The 18850-nt window shown below is 37.0% G+C and overlaps 1 protein-coding gene across 2 annotated transcripts in view; it reads left to right on the top strand.

Moving 5' to 3' along the window:
- grm8b (glutamate receptor, metabotropic 8b) overlaps nucleotides 1-17135 on the top strand; it is a 168351-nt gene extending 151216 nt beyond the window's left edge. For both annotated transcript variants that reach the window (XM_049474599.1, XM_049474600.1), the window contains exons 8-11: nucleotides 1654-1793; nucleotides 2057-2992; nucleotides 12355-12601; nucleotides 16551-17135. In XM_049474599.1, coding sequence (XP_049330556.1) covers nucleotides 1654-1793; nucleotides 2057-2992; nucleotides 12355-12601; nucleotides 16551-16600 — 1373 coding nt within the window. In that variant the 3' untranslated portion in view covers nucleotides 16601-17135. The remainder of the gene's footprint in view (nucleotides 1-1653; nucleotides 1794-2056; nucleotides 2993-12354; nucleotides 12602-16550) is intronic.
- The last annotated feature ends 1715 nt before the right edge of the window (nucleotides 17136-18850 follow it).

The following is an 18850-nucleotide window of genomic DNA, read 5'->3' as shown; positions in this document are numbered from 1 at the left end:
AAAAAAAAAGCATAGGCAGGAAAGCAGAGGCAGGGCATTCCAAAAAAGAAAAAAGATAAAACGTAAAATTAATCAATATAAAATTAAAGTTTCGTTATCATTTGGTGAGTTGGGGGGGATGGGCTCCCTGAAATCAACTTTTGCAACTTGGGATGTCTGTTATATGTAAGTAAAAGCACAGACATACATGTGCGCCCACACACACACAATCAATAATGATATAATAGGTTACCTAACAGGTTAGCTTTTATTATACGGAATCATGAATACAATGAGTCTCTACATAACAAATGCAGTAATATCAGCTAGCTTACTAAGCTAGTGTAATGTTAGCTAGCTAAGTAAGCCAGCAAACATAGAACTAACATTACTACTAAGATTATTTTGTAGTTAGCTAACTATTGTCTACTTTGTTGACCAACATGATACTCTATGAGAGAAAAGGCATGGAGTTGATAAATAAAGATAATACTTACATGTATGCTGCTGCTGACCTCCTGGTGGTGAGAATGCAGGTATCAGATGTGTAAGTGGGACAGAACATGTATCCTGACACTCACATTTGGCAAGAATCAAAGATTCCCAAAGAAAACCCTTGAGAATCTGTAGGAAATGCTTGGGGTCATTTTTGACCCCACATATGGAAAACTGGGGTAGTGACACAAAAACTGCAATTTCTTAAAATGTATAAAAACATTTTAAAAAATTCAAATGGCCTCAAGTCACAAACATGTTTTATGAGGAATACCTGGAATATGGAAGTGTAAAAACGTTTAATTTCAGAGATTTTGAAGAATAACAACCCTCGGGGTCATTTTTGACCCCACTTATGCATCTAAGGGTTAAAGGAAAAAATACTGTTACAGAAAAAAAGACCTCAGTAAAAAAAAGAAAGTAAAAAAATGGGAATAAACAGCTGATTGACTGCATCAGGCTGTGCTGTGTTGCAGAAGCCAGCTATGCTTAAGTCCTCCAGGCCCACTGCTCCTACTCCTGCTTCTGCTGGCTCTCTCTGCAGGTGTTTTAATAATGCATGGCATCCCAGTCTCCTGAGATGCTCATTTGTTTCCCTCTCCATTACTTGTCCTGACGCGATCTGAAAAAATTCGAAGGCCCGGGGAGAAAGTTAAAAATGGCTTGTAGTGATAGGGTGATCGTTTTTGATAATGTTGAAATATCTGCTGTGGCTCGGTGAAGGATTAGTCAGTTGCACAGTATATAAAGCTCAGGACTCCCTTCCCCACCACTGATGATAATGCCACTTTAGATTAAGGCATATTTGCATATCAGAAATGAGAGGGGGTAATGATTATGCTAAGACTGTACTTTGATGTCTATAATAATGCTTGTTATGCTTGCTGACTGTAGCGAAGGAAGGCAAGTAACCAAAAGATTTAAATACAGTCAGTTCTGCAGCACATTTGAGGTATGTGCAAACAGGGACACAGCATTTCCTCAGCTAGTATTGTCTGAACTGTCTGAACACTGTATGAATAGTGTCTGAACTCTTCTTGGTATCGACTGATACTTAGTACCAATCTGATATCAGTGCTTTGTTATGTGCTTATCAATTTAATAAGGTTAGTATCGGTGCTGAGGCTGATCCACTGCATCACTAATTGTATTGGGAATGTTTTATCTCCTTTTTAACAGGAAGCGCCAAGACCCCTGTAACGTTCAATGAGAATGGAGATGCTCCTGGGCGATATGACATCTTCCAGTATCAGATTTCTAATGGATCAATAGCTGAGTACAGAGTCATCGGCCAGTGGACTGATCACCTTCATTTAAATGTGAGGAACAACTTTAATACTTTTACGTGTTTTTTTTTTGTTTTATTTTTATGTCATGTTATTTTAGAATTCATATAATGACTAATTTCAGACACATTAAATGTTTAACAATGTAAAAAATTACCATAAGCAAAGGTGACATGAAAATAAAGATATAATGAGGATGCTGTTCTTGATGGTTTCATCTATGTTCAATGCCAATGAATGGATGCTAAAATGGAAATAATGGTGCTGATGATAATTGTGCTGCTCTACCTCTACAGATGGATGCACTTCAGTGGGTGAGCGGTGATTCATCCGTGCCCGCCTCGGTCTGCAGCCTGCCCTGCCGGACGGGCGAGCGGAAGAAGGTGGTGAAGGGAGTGCCCTGCTGTTGGCACTGCGAGCGCTGCGAGGGCTACCACTATCAGGCCAGCGAGTTCACCTGTCAGCTCTGTCCGTACGAGCAGCGCCCGGACCACAACCGCACCGGCTGCCAGCCCATCCCCATCATCAAGCTGGAGTGGCACTCCCCCTGGGCTGTGGTGCCCGTGTTTATTGCCATTCTGGGCATCATCGCCACTACTTTTGTGATAGCTACCTTCGTACGCTATAACGACACCCCGATCGTACGTGCCTCTGGCAGGGAGATGAGTTACGTGCTGTTGACTGGAATATTCCTCTGCTATATCATCACCTTTCCCATGATTGCAACCCCTGGAGTGTCTGTGTGCTCCTTCCGCAGGATCTTCCTAGGCCTCGGCATGTGCTTCAGCTATGCTGCCCTGCTCACAAAGACCAACCGCATCCACCGCATCTTTGAGCAGGGTAAGTGTTCGGTGGCTGCTCCCCGCTTCATCAGCCCAGCCTCGCAGCTGGTCATCACCTTCAGCCTGATCTCTGTGCAGCTGATGGGTGTACTGGTGTGGTTTATCGCTGACCCCCCACACACGATCGTGGATTACGGAGAGCAGCGCACGCAGGACCCTGAAAATGCCCGAGGAGTGCTCAAATGTGACATATCTGATCTCTCGCTCATCTGTTCACTGGGCTATAGTATTCTATTGATGGTAACATGCACTGTTTATGCCATCAAGACCAGAGGAGTACCAGAGACCTTCAACGAGGCCAAGCCTATTGGATTTACTATGTACACCACCTGCATCATATGGCTTGCCTTCATACCCATTTTCTTTGGGACAGCACAGTCTGCAGAGCGGGTGAGTTCAGTTCTTAACTTGAAATGAGTATCTGTTTGAAACTGAGCCGCTTCAGAGTATTCCAGTCTCTTCCTAATCCATTCCTTCAACTTTCTCCATAAGCTGCTTATTGAAAGGGCTATGCATTGATCTTTTTTAAAACTCCAGGTTGAGAGAAAAACGCTTTTCTTAAATTCTTTCTAATGTACAACATATCAGAAATCAATGAAATGTTATCAAATTTGTATCCACCCTGCTGTGTACAACCATTGCGTTCTTGACAAGATCAGTGTACATTGAATTAAGACTAAAGAATGGAATCTATTGGAGACTACATACCTTTTTGACTGTGCTGCCAATCATAACCAGCCTTACAGAAACCCCTTAAGAGAAACCCTGATGGAAAGGGCGAGTTAATTTCTGTTCTTTGGTATTTGAAATCTATATTTCTAGACGATGCCAAATCGACATCTTGGGTAAAAGATCTTCGTCTATGTTTATAATCCAAACTGTCCTCTCTGCACATAAAGCCCACATAAAATTGCTGCAGTGCAAAAATGAACTGACACGTCTGGGACAGAATAAAAGTTTTCACTCACCAGTGTTTTCAGTTTTCTGCCAGTTAATTTAGGCCTTTAGAGCTGATGAGGGCTGGAGACTTTCTCCTCACTTGCACAATATCTCTGCCTGGTACTCATTAGCGCAGTTGTTTTGCCTCTGTGAATAACCCAATAACATCATTACACTGTCTCTGCTTGAGTAATATGCATGTTAGTTGTTTATTTCCTCCCTTAGACAGTTCTGGGTGTTTGTGTGGTGTGTGCTGTTCTGCTGGAAAAGAATACTTTTTCTATGAGTAGCTTAAATCCGTTTTAACCTTGAAGCGGTATGTGATAAAGCAAGAACAGTGGACGTGACATCACACAATAGCTCCAATGATGTATTAATCTTTGAACATTTCTGACACCATTAAGGCCATTCCAACGCACAGTGTCTGGGTGCTGATGTGCTTTGCAAATAACCTAATAACTGCTTACACAACCTATTCGTTTACTTTTGCACTCACACCTTGCTTAATGTTATTTTAGCTCAGGGCTTGCTAACAGAACCTACTTTGCCTGACTGACTGTTTACAGACTTTATTATTAGATATAAATTTTAATCAAAATGTTGAATAATGTGGGATATCATTAAAACTGCAGCAGTTTTGATATAAATACAATTTATCATTCCACCACAGTGGCTGGAGAAGACTTTATTCATTCTCTCTTATAATTTCCATTTTTACAATACAGAAAACACATTTAATTATTGCTCTTTATAGCTTTGTGCTTTGAACATCTCTTTCCTTGTGTTAGCTGGTGTATGCCCTTTTGAAGCTCTATATTGATCTGTAGCCGGTTTGTTCTATTTGTAATCTGAGCTTGTTGCCATTAGACGTTCTTTTTATAAAATTACACATGCAAGGCGTAGAGTTGCACATATTCATTACTAATAACAAAATGCTGGAACTGCATTCTAGGCTTAACAAACAGTTGTTGTTCATATCTGTTAGTTAGAGATTGACTGATCAATGATTTTGGGACCAATCTCTCTAATCGCACCCCCAATACCGAACGAGGACAGCATCAAATTACATTAATCTTTTCAGACAAAACTGTTAATGCATCGTCATGCAGGGCTTCTGTAATCTGCCATGAATTGTCTCTCAAGATGAAATGTACTTAAATGTGTTTTAGAATCAGCTACATAAAAAAACGCTGTGGAACTTCGGCTGGGCACCAGCTGAGAAAGTATTTCCCTGTAGCTACAAAGAACTGCACTGTGGTGCTTAAGGTGGAAACTCAACCGAAAGATGCTGCTTATATAGTACTTTCGAATTTTCCTGTATTCCATTATTTTGAACGGGATTTCATCCATTTGCCGTTGCCTGTTTTTGGATTGTTAGCACTGCTCTGTTGCTGTGCTAATATCTACTCACTTCCTTACAATGAAACTCATACAGTGCTGCTGTAATTCTTAATTCCCAAATAGTCTCTTAAGATCAGCTAAATTGTAGAAATTTTCACCTATTTTGGCTGAAAATTGTTACCAATACAAAGCCGATTAATGTTTCCATCTCTACTAATTTTAAATAAGTCTTAGGTTATTTATTTCAGATGTTTCTGCTTTAAATTCACTTTTTAATGCACTTACCTCTCTTCAGATGAATATTTGAAGCAGACAATCCATCTGTGTAGTTCACACACATACACAGTATTTGAGTGAGTACACATGTCCAGAGCAGTGTGCAGCCTTTCCTGCTTCCTGCAGCACCGAGGGAGCAGACAGTGTTAAGGTCCTTGCTCAAGGGCCCAACAGTGGCAGCTTGTCGAACCTGGACATTGAACCTACAGCCTTGTCATCAATACCCCAGTGCTCTAACTGTTGAGCCACCACTGCCCACAAGCTGTATTGGCAGGAATGGGAAGGACCGGCTTAAGCTTAAGCTACTCAAACACTCTACTACCTTACACGATGATATCATGTTTTAGGCAGTATTGTAAGTAACTCTACTTCTCACTACTTTGCAGAAAAAGCATTTAATTACTGTACTTAAACAGAATTAAGTTTTTAAAGTAATTAAGTTTCTGTATTTGTACTTTGTTTCTTCTCCATACATCCCAAAGAAAAAAAACGGTATATTTTCACAATAGGCTTGTTACTTTGACATTTTAATTTAATAGTAATTCTGTTAGTGAATCTATCTAAATATGTGAAAGCTTTGGTTCTTCGTGAAGATATTTAATGTTTAATGTGATGAACCACCCTGACAGATAATCTTTAACACCCTCATACACCCTGCCCTGGCTCCCACCCTATGGCCTCAAGTTCATTGGGTTTTTGGCACAAGTACCTTTGAGTAAGTGAGTTCTGCAAGTAAATATCTGACCATTTCTGCTAAAGCATGACATTTAACAAAAGGTCAAGTGCGCTCTTCAGTCTTTCTTTATATAGCCCAGATTAGAGTCACTAAAAGTGTCAGAGGTACGTATCAGAGGTTTATAGTCAGACTGCTCTATAAGATGCACTGAACAGCTTTACTTGATTTATTTAACTGGTAAATCTGGCAAAACTGTAAAAAAAAATGTTTAATCTACAATTTTCCCCATTTGTATACTTTCACTTGAGCAAAAAATATAAACTATTCTACATTCAGACTAATGTATTTATACCGTTTTAAAAATGCAAAAAAAAAACCTACATTATTTGTACTTTTACTTAAATATGGGCCAGCTCCTTTTTCAGGCTGTTTAACACAGGATCACAGGATTTGATTCAGTCTTTATTTTTCCAATAAAGTGGTCAAAAGTAACTATTAATGATATGCCACATATATTATTTAGTGTAGTGGTATGTATTTTTAAATATGTATTCTGTATGCTCTAAAAGTAATATATTAGATAAAAAATAAATACCTTTAATCATATAGTGAAATTCAGTAACTCAAAAAGAATATCTTTTTGATATTTTGTAAGTACTCTGCATCTAAATTCCTGAAACAACTAACTACCTTTTTAACAAAAGGTAAAGTGGGTCTTTTCAGCAGTTTGACATATCAGGAGCGCCAATTAAATGAAAAAACCCTAATAGTTTGAATCACCAGACTTTTTTATTATAAAAATTATAATAAGCAGCAGGTGAACAGATGAAGGATTAGTAAGGCTGCGAAGATTTAGTCAGAATTTGATGCAAAACATTCCCATAAGATAGCTTAGAAAACAAACAACTCGAAAAGCAACCGACGCATATTGTATTAAATTATAAATTCTGTACGGGAGGAAATTGTTTCTTTCAAATCTGTGCGTATTTTTGTTCTTTCCTCCAAAATGCCAGTACGTAGAGCCGCAGTGGAATTAAATCTGCAAAGCACATTTCCTCTTCTGTGATTATCTCTCTCACTTCTTTCTCTGTCTCCGCTGATGTTCAGAAGATTAAGCAATGCAATATGAAAGCCCATTCAATATGAGGCCTCTCTGTGTCTTCTCCACGTCTTTGCGCTCTGTGGTTATTGAGCCTCGCTGTCTGTCTGTCTTTCAGAAAACAGTACTGTGAGGCAGAGCTGCATTATTTGCTCCAGTGTCACCGGTTTTCAGCATCGCCAATAATGGAAAAAGCTAGATAACTTATTTAATTTGATATTTTGTAAATTCGTTCTGTAGCCAGAAATATGTTCTAAATATGATTGCTTGCTCTGTAGTCCCTGTGGCAGTGTCCTTCAGGACTTGTTGTTCTTAGTTGTTCTCTTTTTTAGCATTAATCTGTTGATAACACAACCACTCCAAAGGCATGATTTACGCTACTGCAGTTTTACATTAGGGCACCTTTATGTTAGAAAGCGGTAAATACGTTTTCTGTGGCTAATCAGAAATAGACACAATATAGCAAAACATAAAACACAGTTAATTCTGTTTACACAACATAAGAAATGACAGCTTGCAACGGCTAAAAGGATTTTTGTAAGATAATTTCAGCTCTTACAGCTGTGTTTCTTCACACTATTTTTGTAGAAGGTCGACAGGGAGATATTTTAGGGTCGTCTTGCTACACAGATTGTCTAAGGCCTACTTCTAAATAATTTATGATGTTTAGGTCAGGGGACAGAAATGGCCATTCCAAACGCTTTTTCTACTTTGTATCTCTTCATGTAGCCAGTGAATGTTATGAGAAACGAGTCTAACACTAAACTTTATACCATTGCATTTTTAAATGTTGACCTTAAATTAAGTGCAGTATTTTAAAAATAATATTGTGTCCATTGTGTCAAACTTTCGTTCCGTGTCTGTCTAGTACACAGACAAAAAAACATGTGCTGAGTTTGATTAAAAGAGAAAACAAGCAAGCTTGGACCATTATACAAGATGTGTCTCAAAACAGTGGAAAACACAAGTCCATTCACTAAACTTTGTGCTCTAGGATATGAGTGATTTGCCTCAGTTGTCTAGGGTGTGGTGATAAGACATTTAGTTAATTGATCTAAGCCTAGATTGACAGATTTACATTTAAACACAGCAGAACCCGATACACACAGTTGCCAGATTCACGGTTTTCCATCCAAATTGGGCTTGTTTGAAAATCCAGTCGCGGATGAAAATTTAGGGGTTACTGGACGCGTTTTTTTGGGCTACTTTAAAAAATTACTGCATCCAGAAAAAAGGTGGTGTTGCCTTGGATGTTACATGAACATGGCGAGAATACGTGAAGAAGTCCAAACTAAAATGTATCTTCTTTACAACAATAAGAACCAGGAGAACATAACGACATAAGGGAAGACAACATGAAAGGGAGGGAGAGAGAGGAAGGGGGAGAGAGAGAAATCACAAGGCAATTTAAAAAAAATGTTAAAGAGGAGAGAAGAGAGTTCAGGAGGGGCAAGAACAGAAATTAGTAAATAAATAAATATTTATAACAAATCCCTTATTACCTAAATAAATAAAAGTTGTGCACTCATAGTTGCTTTGCCATTTGCTTCAAACGTGTGACAGGCATATATTTAAGGCTAGTTTAATCTTCTGAAGGGAGGGTTTTAGACTGACTTTGGGCTGGATATTTTGGTTTGCCCTGGCAACCCTGCCGATACATTTAACCTTATGTCACTTCAAAACCAGCTGCTCAACTATAACTCTGTCAGACACAAGTTAAAATCCTGAGTACTTGAAAAAATAAGGTGCATAAATAAATAAATGAAAGTTGAACTTATATAGTAAGTATATTTTTCTAATACTCAAGGACTGATTACAATTAGCATAATTTACAATTTTTACTTGTGTCTGCAGATCAGCAGTTAGGCAACAGCAGCTGCACTGGGCTATCTGAAGCTTAGCTGAGCTAGCTAAGCAAATACTAGCTATAGATTTAAAACCACATAAAAACTTTACATTTCAGCTCCCTGTCTCTCCAACAACAGTTACTCAATCTGAGTAATGTTAGCTACCCAGCTAACAATTCTTGTTTAGTAGAAAGTTTTCTCAATGTTACAGTCAGTGTTCTTAGAACGTCAATCTATCCAGGTGTCTGAATGTTCTTAGAACATTTTTAATTACGTTTTAAACATTCTGATTACATCACTTGTTTTAACTTTTAGTTTTAACGTTTCCGTAATGTTCATTATTCATCTAGCTGGGAACATTGTGAAAAACATTCAGATACATTGTGATGCAAACCATTTTTATACCACACGTTTTCAGAACATTCCTGGAACATTATTTCTGTAACGTTACAGGCTAACTTTCCTGGAACCTCTTCAAAACATTGCTAAATGTTATTAAAAAGTTGATTAGATGGCCAAACACAGGATAAGATTATACAGAAACCACATATAGTCCCTATTCCTGGTAATAAGTCATTTTTAGATTATATGAAAAGTGTGGATACCACCCAACACTACTTAAAAAAAACTATTTCTGACCATCTCCCTATTTTCTGCTTTTAAAACAGATGAACACAAATTTTGATTTGCTTTCTTCACCACCTCAACAGTACTGTGAATCCCACAGATGGCAACACAAACTTAAAGTATGATAAATTCTTCACAGTTTGCAAAGTGCTGCTCTTTCCATGAATTGAAATTTTTGTTCTGCAAACAGACTTTTGCTGATTGTGGCCAAAGAGTCCTATTGTGTCTTTTTAATCCATCTACAGCATCTGTTTCCAAATTGTGGTATTATCTAAATGTTCTGCAGCATATTTTGAACGCATTGTGACCGTTGATGGCAAACTGCATGACTGAGCTTCGAACCAGCAATCTCCCGATTATAGTGGCAGCGCTTTAGACTGCTGGACCATTAGCACCCCCTTCCATTAAGATTGTGTTTTAAAATTTCATCAGAATCCTGGCAATCATGTGGGGGTTTTGATTTATGTACCTTACTAGCATACTATCAGTTCTCTCTTGGGCTTCAATTTGTTTTTTCAGTAAGAAGATTAAAATATTTATTCTGTTGCTATTTTTCATATTGAATATCTGGCAGTCAGAAACTCTGTTGACAAGTTTTATTTGATAATTTTGACCACATTGACATAATGATAGAGAATACTTGAATTACAGTTGGCCTTCAGTTTGGAATGCTGTCTTACTTTCAAAGTCTGCTGAAACATGATGGCTAGCGTAGTTTACTGACCACTCAGATTTCAGCATTTCTTATTGGTTAACTAAATATATATATATATATATATATATATATATATATATATATATATATATATATGATTCCAATTTATTTATAATTGATAGTATTTTGTTATGCTCTTTTACACTATTTGACCAAAAAACAAATACAAAAAAAAAACGACATGGAGAATTTCAGTTGACTGATGGATTTTTTTGACTTATCGACTTTTAGGGAGCAGCTCTATTTTTTTATTGCCAGATCTCATCTTGACCTCGACAGCTCCTCTGAAATGCTATTTCTTGATAACAGTCTGCACTGTAGAACTGCAAGCTGAGAACCTTGACTGATTTCTCTAGCATTATGTTTATGATTAAGTGTTTGATTTATCAGGTTAAAAAAAGGTGAAAAAGATTTAATCAGCAGACCTTTTTTACTTTACACCTCTCAGGTCTTGTGAAACAGATATTTTTTCAATAATCTGATCATTTTTATATGTTATGCTATTTGGCCAAGGCTGCCCACATGTTCATGTAAGATTGTATGTTTATAAAAAGGTACGAAAAGATTGCAGTCGTATGTTGTGGTTTAATTGAATAGAAGAATAAAAGAGTGCTGATTAGTTATTCAGTACAGCAGACCAATTAACTACTCACAAACAAGCTGTGATTAAGAATGCATGAGGTATTGGTGTGTTGTGTTGCTGAAGTATTGCAGTGCTCTTATTATTTCAAACAGTGAACTCTTTTACTAATATGCCCAAATTATTGTTCATGTGGTTAATTTTCTGCAGTGTGGATTATTCACGTTTAAATTGCTTTTGGGTTTTTTGCGCTCCACTAGAACTGAGAAGATCAGAAGACAAACTGTGAATCGACTGTAAAACTCATTAGATCAGTACTGCATATAGTTCTGTACTGCAGTATATTTTCTTTATGTCATATATTGGTCATATATTCCATGTTGGCACTTTGCGTAATGATGCAATATTTATTCATTTTTGTAATGCTGATTTTTTATTTTCTGCTGTCTGTATTCAGCATTGGGGAAAGTAATCAATGCATTATTTGATAACTGCACAAATCAGTTTCGATAACCTGATCAATGTGTTTATAAGCACTTGGGTAAGCAGATCATAAAAATATCAATATATCAAACAATCGTGACATTACATTTTGCGATACTGTGTCGATTCTGAAAGGCACTGTATCGATTTATAATCAAAGTATAGAATAGGTCAATATTGGTGGCGACAGTGATTCATTTTGTGGTGTGTTTAAACTCTGACCAATAGAGGGCGGTGTTATACTTTTTGGTGTTATATTTTTATCCCACTGTTCTGATTGTAAAAAAGTAAACTTTTCTTTTATTCAGATTTTACAAATATGATAGAGAGCTTCCGGGGCTGCACACCACCTACCTCATCTCAGGATTATATGATTATAAAAGCTAAAAATAAAAATAATAATAAAAATAATGAAAAAAAAAAACAGTAATCTAAACAGAACCTGCAGCCACCTTGCACTGCAGAAGTTAATGCTGCATTTTCATTCCAGTGAGCTGGCTCCCTGCTCTCACCAGCTGCTGACTGCTCTGGGGGCATGTCACTAAAACACAAGCAAGTAAAAGTGCATGTAGGGCTGTAGGCTAGTTCTGTGATCCAAAATGACTTAATATTGTTTTTCTTTTAAATTAAAGCAAGTTGAGTTATGACAAAACTGACAGCTTGTTTAAATAGCCTGCAATGGCATCGAGTAAGCATGTAGTACTGAAATATCTTTTTAAACACAGGCTGCTACATCACCGTTTTTACTGTGGGTTTACTACATTATCAAGCACTGAGGTTTTCAGGGTCTGGTCTCTAGTGTCCTAGATACTCCTAATTGACTTCAAAGGCAAGGCACATTTTTCAGCCCACTCTATCACTTGCCCCATTTCACTTATCATTGTAGATGAGAGGACCTATATTAATCTTGCTTCATTTTCAGCAGGGGGTAAAATCATTGCTCTTCATTAGGATAAAAAATGCAATCAGGAAATGGGAAAGAAGCACAGTGCATTGGTGTATGGTTGCAAGCAAATATAGCTGGTTCTAATAAGTACTCTAGTTTATAATTAAAAGGGAATACTCTTGAGAGGAAAGCAACTCAGTCTCAGATTACTTTCTCCCATAAAGAAACTAGACGTTTTTTTTTTTCTAAAAAATGATTTCATATCCTCTTCTGTTTATCCTAGATGTACATCCAGACGACCACCCTGACCGTGTCTTTGAGCCTGAGTGCGTCGGTGTCTCTGGGGATGCTCTACATGCCCAAAGTCTATATAATCATCTTCCATCCAGAGCAAAATGTGCCCAAACGCAAGCGTAGCTTCAAGGCTATTGTCACAGCCGCCACAATGTCCAGCAAGCTCAGCCAACTGGCCAGCGAGAGGCCAAATGGAGAGGTGAAAACTGAGCTCTGTGAGAGTGTGGACAACAGCAGTGAGTACACAACTTATCTCTCTCACTTACGAACGTGTAAAATGTGTTCTAATGCTCTGTGAATGTCATTATATAAAACATCAGTACTGTAATGTACTGTAAGTATGGTGGCACTACAGTAATACTTCATTTTAAAATCATTTTTACTTGACACTTCTAAAAAAGGTCTATAAACCTTGAACTTATGTAACATTTCTTGCCAGTCGTTCTTAAAGTTATGCTATATCTACACAACAAAAACATGGTTCTTTATGAAACCAAAAGTTGTATTTTTTTTATCATGGTTATAGATTAAACAGATTTAATGTTTAAGCATTAATAAATAATGCCATAATTTTTATCTTAATATTGACAACCATTGTTACCCATACAGTATTAGAGCTTCTTAGGCAAAACTACATATTCAAGATTTTATACAGGCACTATTTATTGCCATATTCTGTATATTAAAATAGCCTAGAAGTTCCAGCAGCATTTTAGGTCTGTGAGTTTCCTGCACTGTGACGCCCCCACTGTAAAGGCTACGGCGTTTCTTAATAGTTCACCAGTCTGGGTCCACCCATCTAAACTGATATAAACAATATTGTCTTATTTTCAAAATATATCGATATTTCACCTAGCCCTATACAGTACCAGTAAATGTTTGGACATGCCAAAAATTCAGTGTTTTTTTTTTCATTATTTTAAAATGTTCTGCATTGTATTAATACTAAAATTACCCAAACTATGAAAAAAACATGGAATTATTTTGTTTAACGAAATAGTGTTAAACAAACCGGAATATGTTTTATATTTTAGATTATTCAAAGTAAGCTCCTCACACTCAGGTGACAGCTTTTTGTACATCTTGGCTGTATTTTCTCAGTCAGCTTTATGAGGCAGAGTCACCTGGAATGGCTTTCAGTTAACAGCTGTGCTGAACTTATCAAGAGTTGATGATGGATGATGGAGCATCATCATTCCAGAGAACGTTTTGCCCCTCTAGCCCATGCCATTGACACCATGACATTATACATGGTCCCAATAGGTTCAAGTTTATCTGCTCTAGAGAGTCTTATTCTATTGGGAGTACTCCTCTACAGGGACTAGACAAGCTGTGCCTATGTGCATTTGCACATATGTGTCAGCATATGTCTTTAATCTCTTCTACATCTGTTGCAAATGGTCACACAGTCAGTACATCATGTTTTCTTATTAATTGGATGAAAAATGATCAGTAATAAGTACATTTGTAAGGCTGTTTAAATGTCCCACAGTGCCGAGGTCATCTCAAGGGTTGACTACAATATTGTGAGTCAGCTGATGATAGGAGATGTACAGACATAGAGAAACCACCTATTCTTTCTATACATTTATCTAGATTACATTTAACACTTACACACAGTTTTGCTACAAGACTAGACTTTTAACAGCTGCTTCCATTCCCCTGATCATTAAAAAGATCTAGCTTTCAGCAAATTATCAATCATATGCAGTGAACATGGTGTATAACCCATTTTTTGTCAATTTCTTTTTTATTTAACAGACGTCAGCAACAGCTGTCAGATTTCTACAGAGTGCCACGCACATTTAAATATATAAGACACGCTAATGTTACAGGCTTAGTTTATTCATGCTGATCACTACATTGACTATTTGATCTTTTTAAATCCGTGTTATTTATTTTTTTTATTTCCAATCTTTACTTTCATGTGAATTGCCTCATTGAATTTGAATTCTCTCTTTGAAACCCATGACCTTATTCACTCAGCTTCTCATATATTTAGATTATGATATAAACCTCCGTTTTACTGAAAGGAAATGAAGGCGGTGAGAACACATTCAGTTGAAGAGGTATCATTCTTAATTCATTAGATATGCTCTTGGCACTGCAGCGCCGCTGGAAGGAGTGTTTGCGATTGAATAACCTCTCAGGCTGAATCACAGCTTGTTGAAATTGTCACCGGAGTGAGAAATGATTGAAGGCCAACTTATTTCATTAGTGAAAACGGGACACGGGAAGTGGATTCTACTTTCTGTGAGAAGTGTCAGAAGTCAGAGCAGGAAGTCCTCTCTTCATATATATGAGAGGGGTTATGATCATTAAGAGCAGCTTTCTGTCAGATACTCCTCACCCTGCTGGAGCAGATGCAAATGTTCTGTCTCTCAGTCCTGAGCCAGGGTCTGTCTGTACAGCGGGCTCTGATGGTGATCCCAATTCTAATTGGTGTCAGAAATGGCATGTAATGGGCTGTGGAGCATGGCATTTGCAAAGCTGAGGCATGGGGAAGACTATCGTTTGTTGGAGTTTAGCCATAAGCTCACAGTAGAAGCTTAACATTAGCGTAGATCCATCCTGGACACACCAGGCAGACACTGTCAGAAAGCACAGATAAAGAGGTTATTCATGGGTCTTTAGTAAAGGCACTATAATAAATAATGACAACTTAAAGAAACATTTGAATACTTCAGTTTTTCTTTACCTGGTTTGATGGATAGAAAAACAAAATATTATTTAAGCCAGTACAGTTACTCTTTATAATCTACAGTATCTCATGTTTTCTAGCATCCAGCTTTACACTATGTAAAGCAATTTAAAAAGGTCAGTCCAAAATGTGCATATTGGAATAATTGTCCAGCATTCAAATGAATATAGTGTCTTAAATGGGTATATAAAAATTTATGTTTGGGCACAAAATGCAAAACCTAAGTAAAAGTCAAACATTTACTCTTTCATCAAAATGTAAAATATGGCAAGGTATGTGATTTTTAGGGATGGAAGACTCTTAAAGGCTGTAAGTTCCCAGTCCAACATTTAGTCTCTAATACTGAACATTAAAAACATTTACATTTTAATATTTAAAATTCATTAATGTCAGTGTTTAACCGCTGACTGTAGTCAAGCTGTTCCTAAGCATTTCCTAGGTTTTGAACTTTACTGTACCTTAAATAGATTATGTTGTGATTAAAACCTTTAACCTATTAAACATAATTATGGGGCATTATTAGGATATTAGCACATTTTATATTCTTTATTTATTTATTTATTTTTATTAATTATTTTTTTACTTAAATTGAGTTAAAGAGTCATATGTCGTATTTAAGTAAGATGTTCTAATACATGCATTAATTAAGTACTTTAAGTAGTTCTTGAATGCATAGAAAGTAAGTTCTACTGTCTACAGAATAGAACAATATTTACATTTGTTTACAGGTCAAAATCTGAACTCTGAACTGACACTTTAGATTTATGCTTTCTTGTGGCTTCACTATATGGGGGAATAAGGAGGTATTTGAAACTCAGACAAAAACATGCATGAGTTGTGAAATAAAGTTTTATATTGTCTTTCCACATGACAACAAAACTGATATTTCAATTTTTCAAACATTCCAAAACCTTTTTTGTGCATAGACAGAAGGCCAAAACACAGACTAAAACCAGTTTGTTTTGTTATGAATAATATAAATATATTTGTGGAAAAGGCTTTTGAGAGTGGGATGGGTGTATGTAATAATTAGAAAATCTGTAAAACATTAGACCTGGGGTGTCCAGGATTTGGCTAGTAGGATTACAGTTTACATACCTGGTGACACACTTTACACTAATCGTTTCCTAATTGCTTTAGTTTGACACAATATCATGTATCATGTTGCGATGTAGTTTTACTTAATCTAAGCAATTCCTTTTGGGAGATTTTATTTTTTCCTCTCTTTTTTTTCTTCAGTATACTGTATTATAAAATGATTGAGGGACACGCTGAATCTTGACTTCATCTAATGTGTTGAAGAAAAGTGTGATAGTGCTTCTAGGTGTTAAGTCACACTTTCAGAATGTGGCACCATAAGCCTGTGATGTGCCAAAAATAGCACAGAACATCTTTATAGCAGTTTTTTTATCATCATTATCATCACCATCATGCTTCTACCTGTTTCAAAAGCCTTTTCTCAGAGTCTCTCTTTTCTTTTTCAGCACCGCCCACAAAGACAACCTACGTCAGCTATACTAATCACGCCATATGAAGATGCATTCCTGAGAAGAAGATTCTAAAATGTTTACATGAGGCATGGATTAAAGGCACTGACTGGAACTAAAGCATGACACTATGATGTTGTTCGTGGTAAGAGGACGACTGTTTGGACTGAGACATGAGTCGTTTTTTCTAACATTTAAACTGTGTGGCCATGCAGCAGTCAGACAGAAGAGCACAAGTTGCTACTGGTGTAGCAGCAAAAGAGAAGTGTTATATCAGTGGAAACAAAGAACAAGAGAAAATAATATATATATATTAAAAAAAAAAAAACTAAGAAAACAAAGGAAAACTATTGGAGTCAACCATGTTAGTCGTTATTCTAATTGTAAGTATTTTGTGGTCGTGCAGATTTTTTAATTCTTGTTCCACAGTGTCAGATCTGCATTTGAAAAATGCATTCGTCTCTTGTATCGGCTACTCTGGTCAATTAGCCCTGGGTTGTAAGTGTGTATATGCCATGGTTGAAGCATGCCAATTTTTATACAAATAATTTATTTATAATAAAGGAATGTTTTTGAAATGTGTAGCGATCTTGAGTGAGCATTCAAGCAATGTGCCTTGTTGAGTTGCTACCACCTACCCATTTGGTAGTTCCACCTCTTCTTTAAGATCAAGCGTGTCTCAGACTGCCTTCATTGAGTTTACAGTGCAGAAGAAAAGGACGTTTGTCAGGTAAGTGTAATCTTTCAACAATAAAAGTGTGTTTTTTGTAGGTCTGACTTCTATGTAATAAGGGCATCATGCACAGCCTGCAGACCAGTGTACGCCTGCTTTCTCATATAGGGAAACTGGAGAAAAATAAAAAGCAATAATTAGACACTGTTGGATTTAGACACTGGAGATGGAAAGATGGAAAGTTTGCAGAAGGAAAATGAGATGGGTGGAGTTACGCGTCATGCTGAAACCAACCAGTGCTAGACCTGTGCTAGAACTGCGCTGTTAATGCAAGAAACAGTGAGAAATAGTGGGATCTCTGTCATTTTGGCATATAGACATTCCACAAAGAACATGTGGTTTTACAGACTGCTTGCTTTATTTTTTATTTTTTTGCTCATTTCCCAGACATGCAAAAGTTGATTTCAGGGAGGCCCTGCCTCTGCTTTCCTGCCTATGCTTTTTTTTTTATTTGACAAAAATTGACAGTAACAATATCACAAGAAATTGCACAAAATCAAAAACATTTCATATCATATTACAATAATTATTAATATTGCCTCCGCCATGATCTGCTTTCTCTCACTCTCTGAACAAATCCCATCCGGGAGGGGGGAAAAACACTGCCCGCCCACACTAAAAGCTGATTGGCTGTCTCACAGACTCTTTGCAGAGAACAGGCCAATCAGAACCCTCTCTGTTTTCTCTCTCTCCTTCCCACACGCGATTAGAGAAAAAAGGCCTGTCGCCTGTGTGCGCGTTTGGGGTGCTCGTTCTGAATTCCGGGAGAATTCCGAAATGCGGGAGACTCCCGCAGCTTCAGGGAGACTTGGTTTGTCTGATTTCCATACATTGATTCTACACATTGATTCTCCACCCACTACAAAAACAGCATCCACAAACTTTGAGGACAATATTCAACAAATATCACAAACATTACATTTCAGCAGGCTGTATTGTGTTAATGTTAAGCGGCTAAAATGGACCATATTCTTTCTTCACTAAGCATTGTGCCAATATTCAGAGATAGACATTGGGTTTAAATATTGACAGAAAAAGTAAAACTACAAATAAAAGTAATGAATATGCTACTAAAGTGTTGGTTAAGAGCATGTTCATATGAACCCTCATATTACCCATATTACCAGGGTAGGGGAAATTAGCATTGAATCAAAGACAGAGCTCATTAAAAAACATGCTGTGTATTGTAATGACATATTTGACTGATACACGCACATCATTTGGTCTACAAAAGCTCAATGTGTAACTACCGTATTTTTCATATTACAAGATGCACTTAAAATCCTTTATAATTTCCCAAAATCATCAGTGCATCTTATAATCCGGTGTGCCTTATGTATGAATTTTACCAGTCAGGTTATATGGAGTTTTAGTTTAGTTCTCCAGCAGTATTAGCATTAGCTGCTAACCACACTAAGCGCTAACTCTTTTGCTGTTTAGAGGTGAGTATTATCTAGTGGTAAGCCGCTAATGCTAATGCTGCAGCTTTAGTGGAGCTTTTAATGGAAGCGGTTTACTTACAGAAATAAACAGTTTTTAGGAAAGAAATCTATGTTGATTAACA

The sequence above is a fragment of the Astyanax mexicanus genome, chromosome 2 (assembly GCF_023375975.1).
Source record: "Astyanax mexicanus isolate ESR-SI-001 chromosome 2, AstMex3_surface, whole genome shotgun sequence".
Taxonomy (NCBI): Eukaryota; Metazoa; Chordata; class Actinopteri; order Characiformes; family Acestrorhamphidae; genus Astyanax; species Astyanax mexicanus.
This window is presented reverse-complemented; position numbering and strand designations above follow the sequence as displayed.